The sequence below is a fragment of the Giraffa tippelskirchi genome, chromosome 4 (genome assembly GCF_054371585.1).
Source record: "Giraffa tippelskirchi isolate mGirTip1 chromosome 4, T2T-mGirTip1v1.2.pri, whole genome shotgun sequence".
In the NCBI taxonomy this organism is placed as follows: Eukaryota; Metazoa; Chordata; class Mammalia; order Artiodactyla; family Giraffidae; genus Giraffa; species Giraffa tippelskirchi.
In genome coordinates, this window is record NC_137278.1 from 9,636,860 (window position 1) to 9,656,935 (window position 20,076).

General features: G+C 47.9%; 1 protein-coding gene across 20 annotated transcripts in view; it reads right to left on the reverse strand.

Moving 5' to 3' along the window:
• Window positions 1–20,076, reverse strand: part of MVB12B (multivesicular body subunit 12B) — a 483,962-nt gene that overhangs the window by 110,994 nt on the left and 352,892 nt on the right. For 18 of the 20 annotated variants that reach the window (XR_014051736.1, XR_014051740.1, XR_014051739.1 and 15 more), the window contains 2 exons: window positions 11,736–11,865; window positions 9,110–9,232 (listed from right to left, as the gene is read on the reverse strand). Coding sequence is in view for 16 of the 20 variants with exons in the window: in XM_081484011.1 (XP_081340137.1) it covers window positions 9,110–9,232; window positions 11,736–11,865 (253 nt within the window). In the remaining 4 variants the exon portion in view is untranslated. The remainder of the gene's footprint in view (window positions 1–9,109; window positions 9,233–11,735; window positions 11,866–20,076) is intronic. The other 2 variants (XM_081484019.1, XM_081484023.1) reach the window with 1 other exon arrangement.

A 20,076-nucleotide genomic window follows, 5' to 3' on the forward strand; every position in this document is an offset into this window, starting at 1 on the left:
ACTGTGCAAAGAGCCCTCGCAGATTTGAGAAGCAGATACTGGAGGGAATCAGTTCACATTTATAACCCTGCTTTCTGGGACAACAGCAGCAAGCCTGCATAACCATCATAACCACCAAGAAAAATAAGACATTCACAAAGTCACAAAGATCACACATTTACAAGCAGCAAATACCTTGTCAAAAATCTGACTCGGGAGAGTGAAAACAGAGAAGGCCTGCTCAGAGGTGGGAGCTGTATTGACTACTAGTCAATTCTTCATTAAACAGAAGCTCTGACTTCCCAAGAAGCCATATTAAAAATTAATATCAAAAAGCGTATCGCTCAGCCTAAACTCATCATTCATATCTAACAATACCAAACTGTATTCTAATGAAATTCTGCCTTCAGAATTACTCTGACACCAAAACTAAGTTGGGTATTGTTATAAAGGCAGTCCAGGCTTTGTGGCACAAGCATTTCAAAGATATTCAAATAACCTTGCTCTGCAGGTCTCTTTCACACCACTCTCATAATCACCAGAATAAATCAAACTGCTTGTAACCCTGCGTAGTAATCGAGGGCTTTGAAGCTGGTGAGGGACCCGCTGGGGGATGGCTCCCACATGTTCTCCTCAGGCAGCAATCACAACTCGAGAGGACTGGCCCCCAGCCAATGTCCACACGTCTCTTGGGAAGAGTGTGAACGCAACGGGCTGCCGCCCACACCACAGGCTCTGGGAAGTCCTTCTCTCCAGCGGCCATGAAGGAGCCTGCAGAAGCTGCACCCCAACCACCGGCCCCTCAAAGCACCTGCTTCGCTCCCCAGGGACATGCTTCACACCAGGGAGCCTGTGACCTCAAGCGTCAGGGCACAAGGACAGTCTGCCAACCAGGGGTAGCTCATCTGCTGTTGTTCAGTCGCTAAGTTGTGTCCGACTCGTTGTGACCCCGTGGGCTGCAGCACACCAGGCTTCCCTGTCCTTCACCATCCCCCAGAACTTGCTCAAACTCATGTCCATTGAGTTGGTAGCTCATCCTCTTGGGTTCAAATCCCAGCTCTGACACTTAGTAGCTGCGTGATGTTGGGAAGGAATTTAACCTCCCTGATCTTAGTTTCCACATCTTGAAAAGGAGGAAAAAAACAGTACCTGATTCAAGAAGTGTTACGAGGATTAGATAAGCTTATCTTTGTGAAGCACTTGAATAGTGCCTGACACCCAGAGAATGCAAACGTTAAGTCTCGGTTGGCTGGCTGGCTGGCTGGCTTGATGGAAGGAGAGATGTGTATGATATCTGGTCCTATGTGTCAAACCAGCTCACTTTATACATTCAATAAACATCGACCACCACATGCCAGGCATCTGGAGTTCAAAGGTCCCTACCATTTTAGAGCCACACCATTTTCCACTGAATACTTACAGTCTCCAATGAGAGGATGCAGCCTAAAGTACCTGGTAAATCTTGATACATGTGATGCAATGTTATCATCTATATTTCTGTGACTAGCCTTTCTGAGGAGAAGGCAATGGCAACCCACTCCAGTGTTCTTTCCTGGAGAATCCCAGGGACGAGGGAGCCTGATGGGCTGCCGTCTACGGGGCTGCACAGAATCGGACACGACTTAGCAGCAGCAGCCTTTTCTGAGGCTTTAAAGGAGGAAAAAACAATAAAGGACGTGTGTGTGTGTCTGTGCGTGTGTTTCAAAACCCTAATAGGATGGGAGGTGACCTAGGACTTTAAAGTTTGAGACAAAGAATGTAGGTGTGTGCTATTTAGATGAAATTAATAGCAAGTCCCAGGACCCTCATGTCTGTTTGATTTCGTGTTCTGGCTCCGCCCCCTCCAGCGGGCTCCTCTTTGGGATGCCCCTGGAGGCTGGTGCTTTCAGCTGGGTGGGTGGGTAGGTGCCCATGAGCAAGGCGAGGCAGCAAAGCCATGTTACCATCTCCATCTTCAGAGGACGGTCACAGCAGGAAGGATACAAACACGTGTGTCCTATTTTCAGACTGAAACAAAAAAAGGCGTGTGGTGTGCGTGTGAACAAAAAGGAAGTCTAGTTCTCCTAAGTAAAGCCAGACTCGCAGTTGTGCCTGGACACGCCATGCAGACAGGCACAGTCCCACAGGCCCTCGCTGGGCTCACGCACCCCCAAACTGTTGCTACTGCGGAAGTGGAGCTCAAAATCCATGTCCTAAATTGCTTACTATCAGGAGGTGGGATGGGGAGGGGTGGACATCACTGGAACCGGCTCTTGGGCTCACCTTCTAAGCTGACCTTGATGTGGGACCCATGTAACTCTTCTCATAAATGATGAACCCTTGTTACACAACAGCTTTCAACTCCAAAATGAATTCCCTCCAATCCTCTGGGCTTTCTCCTTTTGTTGTTGTTCTTTAGTTGCTAAGGCGTGTCCAAATCTTGGTGACCCCGTGGGCTATACATAGCCTGCCAGGCTCCTCTGTCTGTGGGATTTCCCAGGCAAGAATACTGGAGCGGGCTGCCATTTCCTTCTCCAGGGGATCTTCCCGACCCAGGGATTGAACCTGCGACTTTTGTATTGGCAGGCGGATTCTTTATCGCTGAGCCACCGGGGAAACCTTCTCCTACTAAAGCTATGAAAGAGGTGAAACTGCCAGGCCTCCTTATAGGCAAATGTCTCCTCGCCAAGCCTGCTGCCCCTTGGGGCGGGGGCAGGCACCTCGGCAGGAAACCCTGATCTGTGCAGCCCTGGGCCTCCCATTCAAGTCCTGCCACAACAGGTGTGGTCTAGTCATACAAACAGCATCTTTATAATCAAACATGGACAGAAGGCAGCCCGAGTATTTTAAGCCAGCAGAACTGCAGCTGGTGAGCAAGGCTCAGTCCCCGCTGTCAGCTTAATTCTGTGGGTAGATCAAATGGCTCAGTGGATCCTACGTCCATAGGGAGTGGGGGCCAGGGGGCCAGGATGGAGAGCGGCAGCCCTCAGGCTCCTGACAACAGATGTGGCCCGGACGAGCCTGGGTGTGCGCAGCCTGAATGCTAGATCGCCGCGGCGGGATGCTGCCTCCCCTTGAGGAGGAGCCATTAACCTTTCAGATGACAGCCCTGGGATGGCAGTGACGGAACCATTTCTTAGGTCAGTGAGGATCTATGTTCTCAAAAACCTGACACGGACATGCAAAAGTTGTGACTGAATCCCGGTGTCCCTGAGTGGAAGACTAAACGCGGGTGACAGATCTTCTGCAATCAAAATGCCGCATTTCCCAGAGTATCTGTCACAGATTGATAACATCCACGCAAAAAGTTAAGTACAATTATGTCTGTCACTAAGAAACACACCTCGGAACCTGTGACTGACAACTTGCTGGAAGCTGACAAATCACCGGAAGATTCCTGAACAACTCGGAGCAGCGCCGTGCACCTTATAAGGGAGGCTCAGCCCCTGCCTGACAGCGGAGAGGCTCCCGGGAGGCTGTGCCCTGTGGCTCCGGGAGGGAAGACGACATTTCCTCCCGGGTGGGGGCGGGGGACAGTGTCCGTGGAGGGTCACAGGCCCACCCACGGCCTGAGGAAGCAGTTAGGGGGGCAGCTTCTCTCTGAGGACCCCCAGCCAGCAGAAAAGGCAGGAGGAGCTGCTGGAACCGTGTGGTCCGGCCCAGCCCTTATCTGCAGAGCCTTGAGATAGCCGGACGTCCCACCACTCTGGGGTCCAGATGACTGACTTCAGCTGGACTCAGAGAGGGAGGCTGTTTCTGCTGGGACGGAGCCATGGCTGCACCACACAGGGCTCTGTGCCCCCACCCTGGGAGGGTGCCGCAGCCGCCACCCTGCAGGCCCCAAGCTCCGACCCACTGAAACTGGTTCCAGACGAGCTGAAGGAGGCTGCGCCACAGGTCGGAGGGTGAGGAAGCACTGAGCGTGGTGTGAGCAGAGCCGGGTATCAGGCACCCACTGGAGCGCTCCATGGCACCCACAGCAAGGGGTGGGGTCTGCGGCCCTAACACGCAGGCCAGCTGAATCTGGACTCCTGAGGATGGGGCCGGGGAGTGTGAAACATTTCTTAATGGGCTAAAGAACCGCTGAAGGCCAGAAAAATCCATTTGCTGTTTGAATCCTACTAGCGATTGGCTGCACATGGCCTCTTAAGCTGGCTTCTTTAATGCCACAGGGTTTTCACCCTTGATAAGTTCTCTTTATTGACTTTAAAAGGTTAAGCCCAAACCTACCTCCTTGTGACTTCAGCCCACCTGATTTAATTTTGCCTCCTGCTGCTGCTGCTGCTGCTAAGTCGCTTCAGTCGTGTCCGACTCTGTGCGACCCCATGGACTATAGCCTACCAGGCTCCTCCGTCCATGGGATTTTCTAGGCAAGAGTACTGGAGTGGGGTAATTTTGCCTCCAGGGGCTCCCAATGCCCCAGCCCCACCTGGAGGCACTTCTATGCTCCCTTCTACACACTAACCATTTGGACATCTGAAGCCAGCTGACCCATCTTTACTCAGATCAAAACTCAACGACTCCTCACACACAAGCTCAATGTTCGATTTGGGTAACTACTACAAGGTGACCCGTCCCACTGTGCGCATAAGGCTGCATTCATTCCACGCACACAAGACCATGCCCAGTTCACATAGATCGCGGTTAAGCCAGGTTTCCTCAGTTTGGTTCCCAAGCAGCTGGATGTTTTGAACTGAGGGGAGGGGGGTGCCCTGTCCGTTTTCACCCATCACCTTTCATCTCCCGGATGCGGAAGGATGCTCTGACTGTAGAGGAGACGTGGGGTATTGATTCTGTCATTCAGCACATCAGCTCTCCCTAATGACTCTGTGTCATCTGCACATTTGATAAGCATGCCTCTGATGTCTTTATCAAGCTACGAGTTCTACCATTCAGCAAGCCGGGGGGCAGCAGCCCACCAGGGCCCCTCCTGGGAGGGCACAGAACCGTTCCCTCTCCCACATGCTGGGGCTGCTGGTGCTCCATCAGCTGCAAGTCCCCCTGCCTCCCCGAGACTTTCCAGACCTTGGTACCAGCAGAAGCTGAAGCTTCTCATCCTGGCAGAATCACATGTTAAGAGCTGGGGTGGGGGCTGCCCAGGCTGAAGGGAGAAGCAAGGTGCTTGCTCTGCCTGCACCCGTCCCAAAGCAGCAGCAGAGAAGGATCAGAAAGGCTGGGACCCAGGGACACCAGTGTTTGCTCACACATGCTGGGCCAACCTGAAAAACCGAGGCCAGCCCGGGAGACGGGTAGGCACGTAGGATCATGCCCAAGGCCCATGGCCAGGCCCACCCTGCTGGTCAACATTTGTGAAGCAGATGGCAGAGGACGGAGCAGCACTGGGGCCCAGGGAGAAACGGAGGCTCCAGGCCCCTGGGGGAGAAGTGGCACGCCCTTCCTCACGTGGGTAAAACTGTCATGAAACGAATGCAGAGATGTGCATGTGAGAGAAAATTCGCTGGACGAGGAAGAGGAGCTCCGCCAACACACCTTATCCTGGATCTTGCCATGAACTTCAAACACTCTGCCCCATTCGCCAGATACAACTGAGGGGCCTGCCCATCCTGAAAGGACACCACCACATCTGGCCCCGCAGTTGGCATTCTCTGCAACAACAGGGAGGAAACAGGCAGGAAGCATGCGTTCCAAGGGGCAGCACCTGCCTCTGGAAGGAGAAGGTGGTTCTACCAGGACCGCGAGGTCCTCGGGTGGCAACCCACCGTCTTGCCAACTGCTCCTTTGGGCTGAAATCAACGGGGGGTGACAGCTCTCTGAAAAACGATGGGAAAATTCTTTGAAACGTGAGTTAACAATAAAAGAAATGAAGGCAGAGAGCACGCTTTTGGCTCCTGAGACATAAACTCAAGCTCACGGAGGCAACAAGGTCTGCTACTGGCCCTCCCTGGCTTCCTTCCCGCCCCCAGGGAAAGGAGAAATGGGGAAAATGGCCCGCCGCCCTTGCTTCCAACAGCCTGCCCGTCCTCCAGCCGCCTCCACACTTGGTCAGTAGAGGGCGCTGCCTCACCGCGCTCTCACCGCAGCCCCGGCTTTGCAACTTGATCCCTGCGTCCACACAAAGACCACAGCCCAGGTATTGCTTGTGCTTTGATATCACAGGAGAAAGCAGCAGCGAAACACAGACTTGCTTTTTTGTGACATGATCGCACCTATGTAAAAAGTACACAGGAAAACGACTTGAAAGAGACATACACAAAGGCAACGAGCCTTTGCTTACTGGAGAAGGAATTTGGTGTTTTTTTTTTCATTATTTTCTATGCTTAGTTTTCTAGCAGCGTGTCTTCCTCTCAGAATCAGAAATGCCTGAGGAGTCTTCAGGGGCTTAGGAGTCGTCTGCGGGTGGGGGTGGGGAGGCTGCAGCACAGGGTCCAAGGCTGCAGGAGAGGCATTTCTTGCAAAACTGAACGTTATGTCTGCACCTGGGCTGAGCTCAGGGAGGTAACAGGCACTAGACACAGTCCCCGCCTTCCAGGAGTTTACAACATGATCACAGAGTGAAGGGGTAACGGCTGAGAAGGCTCCAAGGGCAGAGCGTGGCACAGGGCATTCAGGGAAGGCTTCCTGCAAGAGGCAGTATTTGAGATGACATCTGAGGCAGGGAATGCGAGACATATCGGACATATCGGACAAGTGTCCACATGAACAAAGGCACAGAAGCACAAAAAGGAAAGGAAAACCAGGCTGCTAGTTCTAAGTTGGAGGCTTTGGGACGAGAGAGAGAAGACCCATTCCTGGGAACCAGGCACAGAGGCCTCCATCCTACAGGCCCCCAGCGGGAACACAAGTGTCACCCACAGCTCTCTGCCAGAGAGAAAGCTGCCAGGTTCCTCTGCTGGACAGATCACAGATCTGAAGCCACACGGACTAACACACTCATCACTTCACAAATCTTCAGTGGATAATCTGAATTATCAACATTTCATTTTTTAAAAAAAAAATCAAACACATGCAATAGGAAAACAATACAAAAACTGAAGCACACACACACACACACACACAAAAACCCTGTTGAATTAGGAGGCTCATAGGTGTGTGGGCCTATGACTGCACAGTGAGAGAGGAGGGCTTGGGACAGACAAGGGAAGCGTTAATGTAACATTCAATTATCCTACTGCACCCTGGCTGACTTAACTCAGTCAAATTAGAATACATTTTATATTGACTATTTTGACATTTGCTTTATTCGGCAAGTAAAACGAAACTGATCCAATTTTCTTGCAGCCATTGTAAACCATAAACTGAACAACAAGAGGTTATAAAATACACAAGCCTTATAAGGCTCCTTCTGATGTGCTCCCTCCAGTTCTGCAGGACTCTCCGTGGCCTGTGTTCCTACATCCCCCGGCTTCAGTTCCCAGTGACTGTGCTCTCACGCTGACCGGCTAGCTTCTGGGTGGGGAGAGGGCGCTCCTCCTGCCTTAACTGGAGAAGTGGAGCTCTTTATCTCACAAAAAGTTAAACCTGCCCGGAGGTGGCGCCTATTTCTAGGCCCTTCCAGACCATATGACGTCAACAGGGAGCAGCTGTAACCTCTCCGAGGTGATGGGCCGGAGCTGAACCCGGGCACACGTGATGAGTTGGAGTCAACCCCGGGCACACGTGATGGGCCTGAATTGACCCAGGGCACAGATGATGGGCCCGAGCCGACACCAGGCACAGGTGATGGGTACAAGCCGACCCTGGGTACACGTCATGGGTCTGAGCCTTTCCCGGGCGCATGTGATGGGTCCGAGTTGACCCAGGGCACAGGTGATGGGCCCGAGCCGACCCCAGGCACAGGTGATGGGTCCAAGCCGACCCCGGGCACACGTGATGGGCCCGAGTTGACCCAGGGCACACACGAAGGGTCGCAGCTGACCCCAAGCACGTGACAGTGATCGCAGCTGTGACGGTGCTCGGGGCAGTGAGAACTCCAAAGAGCGCACCTGAGCTGCATGAGCCTCGTACTCCCAAAGACACAGCTCTTGGAAGCTGTTCACCTCCCTTCACCCCGAAGTGAAATTAAAAACTACTTCTCAAGTTTCAAGTGATGCCAGAGTTAGTTATGATTAACCACCACTTTTGGTTTGTGAACCTGTCTCGATTGAGAAATACCTGACTGTCTTTTGGAGAAGTCCTGAAGGACAGGCCTCTGAGCTGCCAGCTCCTGAAAGCACGTTCCCCTGAAGGCAGGGGAGGCTCAGCGGAGAACAGGGCGTGGGGGACCAGCCATGCCGCCCTCCCCTCTGACTTCTGGGGCTCAGGGTGTGGACCTTGGGACGTGCGGAGGGGCAAGCGCCCAGTAAGGCTTTGTCCTGTTCCTGACCGATTTCTGTCACCTCTGTTCGCCCAAATGGAAGCTATGAGATCCCTTCTCGTTAATGTTACATCCACCTCCAATGGCACTGCCTCACCACTTCTTGCTTGTTTACTTTTGTAATTCCTTTCTCAAGTTCAGTCTATCATTGCTGTTTGCACCTTGTCCCCAAATAATTTACCGTGAACAATGCAGAGGTTTTTGATCAGATAGAAAGTGTTGAGACTACTACTCAGGTACTCTGCTATTACCAGATTTCTGCTCTGACGGAACTCAGGTTAAATCAGGTGCAGAGACTAGTCCACTCAGCCAAGTTTCTTTGTGAAAACAACTATTAAAATAAACAGCCCTTGAAAAACTTCTCGCTATTCTCTCTTACCCAAACTACCTATTTCTTAGTCTGCAGCTCTTTGGGAAAAGAAACAATATGGAAATGAACAAAATCACTCACCAACTCTCCTAGAGTGAAATGAGCTGCTGCTGGCCAAGGCAGAGAAGGAGCTCCACCTTTACGGCTAGCCTTCCCAACCGCGTGGCTACAGATCACGTGACTGGTTGCAACTATGCGCTCTTTAGAATAACAAGCCCATTTTAAGTTGCATATTCTGCTATTTTAGAAGCCTGCAGAATATGTACAACAGAACACAGAACGGCTTTTACACTCATGTAATGCGAAGATTTCTAACCGGTTTTGCAAAATTTCCTCTAAAGGTATATTGCTCCTGCAGTGTTTCTGCAGATCCTAAGTGGAGCTGTTTAAGATGTTATGCAGTGGGACCCAAGACCACATTCCTCTGGGACATGCATAACAGAACAGTGCCACGGACAGGGCCTCACCTGGGAAGGTTGGGGGCTGGGGTGGAAGCAACAGATGACGGGGAAGGCGTTGTGGGTTGAGATGAATCATGATTTCGTGGTACTCGGCCCATTCGATACCAGATCCCCATGCTGTTCAGCTCCCTTTAAGAGAAGAGAGAAATCTTCATGGAGGTGGTTTAGCATAAAATGACCTGAGCAACAGAGCAGACCGACTCATTTCAGAGGGTCATGGCCTCAGATCTCTGGGAGTCGATTCTGGCCCATGAAGGTGTCCCGGTTCAGAGCCTGAGGTGACGGCAACTGTCCCAACCCCGTAGGCCTGTCGGGCGTGGTCATCTTCTTCCTCCATCCCGGGGCCTGCCGTCCTACATATATGCTGTCAATGTGTTCCTCAGTTCTGGGTCTGCAAAATTCTTTTTATTCTGTCATTTCATTGAGGGTATTTGTGCCATAATCCACTTCAAGAGGGCAGACCACCTGTGCCTGGTGTTGAACTGCCAGGAGAACGAGCCCCACCCAGCTCCAGGCCCTGCCCCTCCTCCAGGATAAGGCCCCTCACTGCCCCGCATTCTCAGGGTTGGTCTGGGAGACATCTTTGCACCACAAAGTGCCAGGCATGTGCCCCATGAACCACCACAACTGAGGGTGGTGATGGAGGGGCTGACAGCTACCACGACCGGCTTCCTGTTATTTGACCGGCACACCCGCTCAGCCCCGCCTCACACCCCACAGTCAGGTGCCCATGAGACAGGCGTACTCTTTGGAATTGTAACCGGCTTATCTCAGCCACATCCAACTTCCGACTTCTTAGCTGCCCCACAGACCTGCATCTTGGGACGTAGAGGAAGGTCATCTCTCCAAAAAACGAGGACAGATTTGCTCAGTGTATTCTGGCAGCTTCCCCATATCAGCACACTGCAGGAACTATTCTCAACCAGTCGTGTCTTATCAGGTGGTGGATTCTAATCAGCTGCACTGACTTTGCCACCTCTCAGTCACGGCCACAGTCAGGCCTTGGAGGAGCTGTTCCTGGTCTGAGGCTTCTGTCCCTCACAGCCGACAACCCCAAACCTTTGCAAAGTAACCTGTAGGGCTGTGCCCATTTATAAGAAAAAATGACTTAAGAGTTCTGAACACTGAAATCTCTTTCCTTACAAATAACACTAGAATTGTCTTCCTCTGGAAAAGAATTTTTGCCCCAAGATGAAACAAAAATATACTTTATTCAGCAATCTTCTCAAAATGATATAAGAAAAGGATTCTAGTTTTGATTACCAAGACATATATGGTAAGAATCTATTCTTTAGAATTGCTTAAATTGGCTAAAAATTGAATCTTTGAAAGGAGTATAGGGTGTAATTTTAAAAACCTGAATACACGTAGTAACTGAATATACATAATAGATGTAGCAATTATTAAATTGTTGGTTTTTACTATTTGTATGTAAGTGGCTGTTTCTAAGATACCTGAAGTATGGTTATTTTCTTAACTGTTTTCTACTCTAGTAATCTTGTTTACATAATGAGTTTAAACCGTGTTGCAAAATGGGAGTTTTGAGTGTGTAGAAAGGGTGTGATCACAGAGTCCTTCTTAGGGACCTCAAAATCTCAGAGAAGAGCATTCAGATTCTATAGCTGAAGAGTCAAACAAGCTGCACCAAGATGAAAATAAACTCTATTTCTGTGACACTTGTTCCCCAAGCGCTTCAAGCAAACACTACAGCTCGCTATATCTATCTATCCAGCTATCCATCTATGTATCTACCTCCCAGCCTGTGTGCAGCCTTCAAGGAAAGGCCATGGCTTTTCAAGTAAAGAGGAGGGTTTAGGCTCAAATGAGTAAGATCCAGGAAGTTGACCTCCAAAGTCAAGTAGGAGAACGCATCCCTGGGGACCCACAGGGACAGGCAAGAAGCCTGCAAAGCCAGCCAGGGAGACAGCATGTGGCCAAGTGGCCAAAAACCATCTACCACACTGTTAATCTGAGAGACACGAATTTCAGTGGCCTGACGGGTGAACATCTGTTATCTTTTGGATAGCCAGCACCCCTCATCCCCCTTCTGACTCTCTACCTCGCCTCTGCACTTGGGGAGCAGACACCCCTCATTCCTAGTGGCCCCCATTTCTTCACCAGCTGAAATGGTCTCACCCATAGGTTTCTTGTTTATTGCTCGTCTCTCCCTTTCTGAACACCAGCTCCATGGGAACAGGCTCTTTGCCTCACTCACCGCCATATCCAGGGGCTTTGGCTGTGCACCAAATGGGATGCTCTCTAAACTGTGATGAGGCAAATAAACCGTGGGGAGAGTCGAAGCCCAGTGGTCGGAAAGGAGGCAGCCTCTTGGCTCGAGGCATCTGGAAAGACCCCTGAGAGCCTAAGGATGAGCACACAGGAGGAGGGGGGAAGGAGAGCGCCCTAGATGGAGCAGGTGGCGTGAACACAGGAGGAGAGGTCGGGAGGGTGGTGTCCTGGACTGGCTGTCGTCTGGGCAGGAAGGGCAGTGAGAAGCACTAAGACTGGAGGCCCACAAGAGGCAGGCGGCCGAGAGGCTGCAGGTCACACAGGTCTCCGGACCTGGCCCCTGAGACGGACCTGAGTGCACTCGGCAGACAGCAGCGACGAGCCTGGCCTTGCTGAGACTTACCCGATGAACGTGTACTGAGGCGGGGCCTGCTTGGTCCGGCCCATGATCCGAATGTCACAAATGGCCGCTTCGGTTGAATCCCGTGGGATAAATTTAATGCACAGCCTCTTCTTCCTAAAAGCCACTTCCTCTGAAGGAAAGGACCACAAGAAGAGGTATGAGTCTTCCAGAGGTGCCCACATCTCTATTCTCAACACCACATCTCCCGTCACATTCCCTTCCCGGCGGTGGAAGTGACTGGTCGTCTAAGACGCCCGACAGAAAGGACGGGGTGCCACCCCTCCGGCCCGGGGCAGGGTCGCAGTGGACAGTCTCGGTCACCCTGCTCTGCATTCGTGGCCTGATCCCCGACACCCACTGCCGGGAAGGGGCCCACAGGGCACACACACACCTCTGCCAGGAGCAGCCTGGGAGAAATCCACGACTGCAACCTGCTCGCGGCTCCAGCCCTCGGACACAAACACACAGACGCCCCCAGTGTTAACACATTTTACTACACGGGCCTTCTCTTTTTCACTTTTTATTACAGAGATTTTCAAATATTCCCAATAGAGAGAACAGGAAATAAGCTGAATCCATGTGTTCCCATGATTCCAATTCAATACTGTCAACAATGGAGGAACCCTCTCATCTCCTCCCCCACCCTCTTCAGCTCTGCAGAGATTTAAAATGACTCTCCAACACAATGTCATTTCACCCACCAATATCTTGGAAGGCATCCAGGGAAGGCTAATATATATATATATACGTTTTTTTTTAACCATAAACACTATGATGTTATTATCCTTAACAGAACAAACAATGATTCCTTAATATCACCAAATAGTCTGCATTCAGGTTTTCTCCATTATTGCAGAAATGTCATTTAGTTGTCGGTTTGTCTGGGCCACATCCAAACACTGTGCACGGCATTCAGTGGTTATGTCTCTTCGGTTCTGTGGTAACCTCTTCACCTTCCCTTCATCTTCAGGGCACTCACAGGATGGAGAGCTTGGGTCACCCGCTGTACCTCCTGTAACATGGCTGAGTGAAAGGCTCGATTCTACTCGGGTTAGACAGCATGGGCAGGAGCACCCCACGGGTGGTGCACGTACATCCGATGGGTAGCGGGATGGGTGAAATGTGGTGCCACTCTCGGTGGGTTCCAGCGTCCTCAGCCTGGCGCCCTGGCTATAAAGTCCCTGACACCCTGCTCCGGGTGGTCTTCTCATCCCCAGATGACCGTGCCTAGATTCGTAGCTTCATTAAAGGTGTCAAATGGTGATTTTCTAACTCTGTCATTCCTTCTGCATTTATTAGTTGCAGTTTTTCTATATAAAAAAACCTTTCATTCATCAAGTACTTGGTCTCCCTGAAACATGCTCTAGTACAGGAAAGGGCAGACACATCTGTGATTCTTTTCTCTAATTTATCAAGTCTTAGGGTAATGAGTTGTGGCCTAAAAACCACAAGGGGTGACCACCCACATGGTTTTGGTTTGTTCATGTGTGGTTAAAAACCACACACGATGAGTTTCAATCAACTGCAGCCATTCAATACGTGGGTCAGATAGATCTGGGTTAAAATTCCAACTCCATCATTTTCCAGTACTCTAATCTTAGGCAAGGGACTTAACTTCTCTGAGTCTTGGTTTCATCATCTAGAACGGAGTTAATGAAGCATGACACTGTAGGGACGCGGGGTGGCTGAAACCTGATGACGTGCATGCTTCACTTAGCCCGGTGCCTGGCACGCAGTGAGTGCTCAGTAAAGAAGAGTGGTGGTCATCCTTATCATAATACTGTGAGGAAGCCTCGAGCCCACGATCTGTGTCAGTGTTTGGCACTGAGTTTCAAGGCCTTTCAGTTCTGTTGCAGGAAATAAGCATATTTACGTCGGAGAGCAAGACACACGAGGGAAGCGCCGTGTTGCTGTTACTCTTGATTTTACCGAGGGAAGATGAGAATCAGGTGCTGACGTTTTGGGATTACCAGATGGAAACTCAGAAACTTTGTGAATTCTTTTCCTAGGAACGGAAACCGAGCACTTGATCAGACGTACCAGCTCTAAGTAATAATATTGGATGCTGAATCTAGACCCCGAACACGGGATCCAACGAACCAGGAAGGCTTACTGGGGGGAGACTGTCCACAGTAACCCTACAGCTTAAAAAACTATTAGCCAATAAACTCAGGCCTTTGAAAGTGTGAAGGAGGTGAGACCTTTCCTCAAAGTAAACAAAGATGCAGGTATTTTATGTACTTGCTTTGCCAGCTGCTCTTTGCTCCATTCTTCCATCTACAGCAAACTCGGGGTAAGAGATGGAGCCGCTAATTACACATGCTTAAACAAGCCTGACTTTAAGTAAACATATTATACAGAGTCAATAGAAATGTGTTCAGTCATGCTAATGAACACAGAAAAAGGACACAGCACTTTACTAAAACAAACAGTCTTCCACTTTTTAAGTGCTATATGGATTGCAACAAAACGTATTTTAAATTAATTACAGGAGTCTCATCTTGCTGGCTGATTAAAAAAAAAAATCAGGATCTTAAATGCTCTCAAACGTCCCAGAGCTGACCACAGATTGGATGACCCTAAATGAACAGGTGACTCTACAGTCCCCCTTCCTTTGGGATATGACTCCCGTTGGAGATGCCGGGACCCAACCTCAGACTGTCCATGTGGGTAGTGACCAGCACACCCCCAGTCGCCGGGGTGACTTCCAGGACCATGTGGCGGCACAGTAGCTGGACCAGGACTCGGTCCTGGGCCTCCTCGCTCAACAGATTTAACAAATTGAGAGGAAAATGTAGAACAAGAAATCCCTTGACTCTATAGTAAATCAATATAAAGACATTTTAAGCCACTTAGTTGTCAAAAACAAACGACAATGCAAATTTTAAAACTAAGAAAAACACGGGGAGAAGTAGGAAATTAATACAAGTCTACAAGTCAATTTTAGTTCTTAAGCAGACCATTCATATAAGTACAAGCAAAAGGAGCAAGCAAAAACTTGTGAAGATGTTTATTAATAAATAATTAGTAAAAATTAAATAAAATGAGAATAGTAAAGCTAAATTAAAAATATAAAGCCTCTGCAGGCAGGCCTGTGGAAAACAAGTACAAGCCAGTATCATCAGGGGCGATGTGGACTGGTGTTTCTGGAAGTTAATTTGACAACAACGGGTAATAAAGCCAATCTTTACTGAGCTCATCCTCTGAGCTGTGTATGGTAGGTAACTTAAGTGATTCAAAGATGAATTAAACATAGATCTTGCCCTTCAAGAAAGAGATAAGTAGCAAGGACATGAAGAAAACATGTAAATGGCTATAATGTAAGCTAAGAACAACATTATGAGGTGGACAGTGCTGCCCCATTTTACAGATGAGGAAACTGAGGCCCAGGAAGGTGAAGTCATTTGCCCAGGGTCCCTCATTTGTAAGTGGTAGAGCCAGACTCCATATTAGGCGAGATTGACTCCAGAGTCCAAGTTCCTCCCACTATGCCAAGTGCAGTCTGTGCTAACAGAGGGAATGACGGGCATTCAGAACCAGAATCCTATGGGCTTTCCACCACTGTTCTTCACATTTGCCTACTTTCCTCCCTCCCTTCAACAAACATGTGCTGTGTCAAGCAGCTGAAGGGTAGTAAAGAAAGCTGACAGGGCTCCTGACCAGCTGATTATAGTCCCTCTCTGAACGAAGCCCCTTGGGGGTTCTTTTCCTAGGCTCATCTCTCTATCCCAAAGCCAAGTCTGCAGAGCCTGCAGGAGACACGCACTCACGGTAGCTGACTGAGGAGAGAAGAGAGCCTGCGTCACACTTGCATCTAGAGATCAGAGCTCACCCTACAAAGACATGGGCTGTGACATTCAGAGTTGAGGGAAAGGGCATCTCAGGCAGGGAAAACAACAAAGCAGATCCCTGGAGTCAGAAAAGAAAGGAGCACAAATGGACTTCCCTCGTGGTCCAGTGGTTAAAAATCTGCCTGCCAACACAGGGGGGCATGGTTCGATCTCTGGTCTGGGAAGATTCCACAGGTCGCAGAACAACTAAGCCCGTGAGCCACAACTCCTGAGCCTGTGCGCGAGAGCCTGGAACTGCAACCACGGAACCCACGCGCCCTAGAGCCTGTGCCCTGCAACAAGAGAAGCCACCACAGCTAGAGAAAGCCCAGGAGCTGCAACAAAGGCCCAGCACAGCCATAAATGAACACAAAGAAGGGAGCTTTTTAAAAAGAACAAAGGAAAGAAAGATGCACAAGAGGGCACAGTGAGTGGCTTTGTCTGGGTCAAGCACTGGGGCCTGAAGACGAGGAAGATGCTTGCAGAGGAAGGTCGGGGGCAGGCGTAGAGGACCCAGGACCCATTAACCTCAAGTATTTGTAAACTTATCACAAGAAAATCATTCAAAGTCTATACATACTCAAACTGACCTACAGATTCAACACCATTCCTTATCAAAATCCCAGATAGTTTCTTTGCAGAAATTGACTAATTTTAGAATTGGTGTGGAAGTTTGAGGGACCCAAAACAGCCAAAATAGCTTCAAAAAGAAGAACAAAGGTGGAGGATTCCTGGTCTCAAAACCTACTACAAAACTCCAGTAATCAAGACTGTGGTTTTGGCCTAAGGAAAAACCTACAGATCATAGGAAGAGAACTCAGTCTAGAAACAAATCTTCACATTTACAGTCAACTGATATTCAGCAAGGATACTGAGACAATTCAGTGAGGGAAAGGATAGTCTTTTCAACAAATGATTCTGGAAAAAAGAATAAATCTGCTGTATATCAACTATACTTCAACAAAAATATTTTTTTAAAAGAATAAATTTGAACTCCTATCTTGAACAATTCACAAGCATTAACTCAAAATGGATCAAAAACCTAAATGAAAGAGATAAAACTATAAAACTCTTAGAGGAAAACATTGGCATAAATCTTGGTGACCTTGGATTTGCAATGGTTTCTTAGGTATGACTCCAAAAGCATGAACAGCAAAGAAAAAAATAGATAAATGGAACTTCATCAAAATAGAGAACTTCTCTGTTTCAAGGGACCTTGATTTAAAAAAAGAAAATGAAATGAAAACCCACAGAATGGGAGAAATTTTTTTCAAATCATGTAACTGATAAAGGACTCCTATCTAGAATATATGAAAACATTCTTATAACTCAATCATAAAAAGAAAAACCAATTTTAAACAGGCAAAGAATTAGAATAGCCATTTCTCTAGAGAAAATATGCAAATGGATAATAAGCATATGAAAGTGTTCACCATCACTAGCCACAAGGGAAACACAAGCTAAAACCACAGTGAGAGACCAATGCATCCCCACTAAGATGGTTAGAATTAAAAAGAAAAACAATAACAAATGTTGGTAAAGATATGGAGAAACTAGAACCTTCAAACCCTACTGGTTGGAATGCAAAAGAGTACAGCTCCTTTGGAGAACAGTTTGGAAGTTCCTTAAAAAGTTAAATATAGAGTTACCATATGACCTAGCAAGTCCATACCTAGGTGTATGCCCAAGAGCAGTGAAAACATACGCCCACACAAAAGCTTGTGCATCCAGTGTTCAGGGCACCATTATTCATAATAACCCAAAATGAAACAACCCAAATATCCATCAACTGAATGGATAAGCAAAATGCTATATCCATATAATGGAGTATTACTTGGCAATAAAAAGGAATGGAGTATTGACATGCTACAACACGAACCTATCTTGAAAACATTATCCTAAGTGAAGGGAGCCAGACACAAAAGACTACAGATGATATGATTTCACTTACATGAAAAGTCTAGAATAGGCAAATCTATACAGTAAGTAGATTAGTGGTTGCCTGTGGCTGGTAGAGGGCAGGGAGGTGAGGACTAGGGAGAAAAGGAGAGTGATTAATAGTGGGTATGCAGTTTCTTTGGAGGTAATGAAATGTTCTAAAACTGACTGTGCTGATGGTTGCACAACTGTGAATATACTAAGAACTATTGGGCTGCAACTATAAATGGCTAAATTGTGTGGTATGTGAATTATATGTCAATAAAGCTGTTATCCCCAAACTCAAATATATCAATATATAAAATCTATAAGTAAAAGGTGCCTTAACACATGCTTTTTCAGGGTGGCATTGTGGTTAAAATTGTGGGGAGTCATGCCTCTGTGTGTAATCTAGTTATTTCCCTACTTCTAGATGTGTTGTTGTTGTTGTTCAGTCACCCAGTCGTGTCCAACTCTTTGTGACCCTATGGACTGCCACATGCCAGGCCTCCCTGTCCCTCACCATCTCCTGGAGTTTGCCCAAGTTCATGTTCATTGCACTGGTGATGCTGTCCAACCATCTCATCCTCTGATGCCACTTCTCCTTCTGCCCCAGGAGTCTTCTCCAGGACCACAGTTCAAAGGCATCAATTCTCTGGCATTCTGCCTTCTTTACGGTCCAGTTCTCACAACCATATGTGAGCACTGGGAAGACCACAGCCTTGACTATATGGACCTTTGTTGGCACAGTAATGTCTATGCTTTTCAACACACTATCTAGGTTTGTCATTGCTTTCCTGCCAAGAAGCAATCGTTTTCTGATTTTATGGCTGCAGTCACCATCCGCAGATTTTGGATCCCAAGAAGAGGAAATCTGTCACTATTTCCACCTTTTCCCCTTCTATTTGCCATGCAGCAATTGGGCTGGATGTCCACGATCTTAGGGTTGTTTTTTTTATTTTTTTTTTTAAATATTTAGTCTTAAGCCAGCTCTTTCACTCTCCTCCTTCACCCTCATGGAGAGGCTCTTTAGTTCCTCTTCACTTTCTGCCATTACAGTGGAATCATCCACATATCTGTGGTTGTTGATGTTTCTTCTGCCTATCTTGATTCTAGCTTGTAACTCATCCAGCCTGGCATTTCTCATGATGTGCTCAGCGTATGGGTTAAACAAACAGGTGACAGCAGACAGCCCTGTTGTACTCCTTTCTCGACCTTGAGCTAATCAGTTGTTCCATACAGGTTTCTAACTGTTGCTTCTTGACCTGCATATAAGTTTCTCCAGAGACAGGTAAGATGGTCTGGTATTCCCATCTCTCTAAGAGCTTTCTACAGTTTGTCATGATCCACACAGTCAAAGGCTTTAGTGTAGTTGGTGAAACAGAGACAGGTGTTTTTCTGAAATTCTCCTGCTTTCTCCATAATCCAGCAAATGTTGGCAATTTGATCTCTAGTTCCTCTTTCTTTTCTAAACCCAGCTTGGACATCTGGAATTTCTTGGTTTGCATAATACTGAAGCCGAGCGTGCAAGATTCTAAGCATGACCTTGCTAGCATGGGAGATGAGTGCAATTGTCCAATGGTTAGCACATTTCTTTGGTACTACCCTTCTTGGGAATTGGGATGAGGATTGACCTTTTCCAGTACTGTGGCCACTGCTGGGTCTTCCAGATTTGCTGATGTAATGAATGCAAAACCTTGATGGCATCATCTTTTAGGGATATGAATAGTTCTGCTGGAATTTCATCGCATCTACTAGCTTTATTAACAGCAGTGCTTCTTAAGGCCCATTTGACTTCGCACTCCAGAATGTCTGGCTCTGGGTGACTAACCACACTGTTGTGGTAATCTGGTTCATTAAGATCTTTCTTATATAGTTCCTCCGTGTAGTCTTCCCATTCCATTCTAGATGTGTAAACTTGGATAAGCTCTTTAATCCTTAAGTTGCTACTGCACCTCATTTTTCTCATATGTGAAATGGGTATGTATAAATAATACCTATCTCCAAATAGTACCTATCTTCAGGGGTCTTCTGAAGATGAAATGCAATCAGGTATGTAGAACATTTATGACAGAGGCTACATAGTAAATACATACTAAATACTGACTGCGGTGAAATTATTAGCTAATACATGTTAATAACAAACAACTAGAAGCAGACCAACATCCAAAAGCGAAGAGAGCATTAAGAAAAGTATGCTAGCCATGAAACCCACTTATTTCATTAAAATAATAGCTATGTGGGGTCTGTGTAGATGTGTGAAGTCTGATCTATAAGAAACATTTGCAGGAAAACAGCCCCTCCCCCCAAAAAAGTAGGACTAAAATGGGAAAAACAAAGTATGTGTGACAAAAAGTGAGATGCAAAGTTTCATAACGGATCGTGTGTCATAAAGGAAGGAGTCTCTGGATTTGTTTCTTATTGGCCACATCACTCCTGTGGATATGCTAACACTGGTCCTACGTAATATAAAATAAAGCAAGTTAGTCGCCGTACATCAAAACGAGGAGGCTCAGCCACCCAGAGGTTTCCAGCACTGTTCAGGAACTGACACCACGACAAGAACCTCAAGCTGCCACGCAATCCTGAAGAAG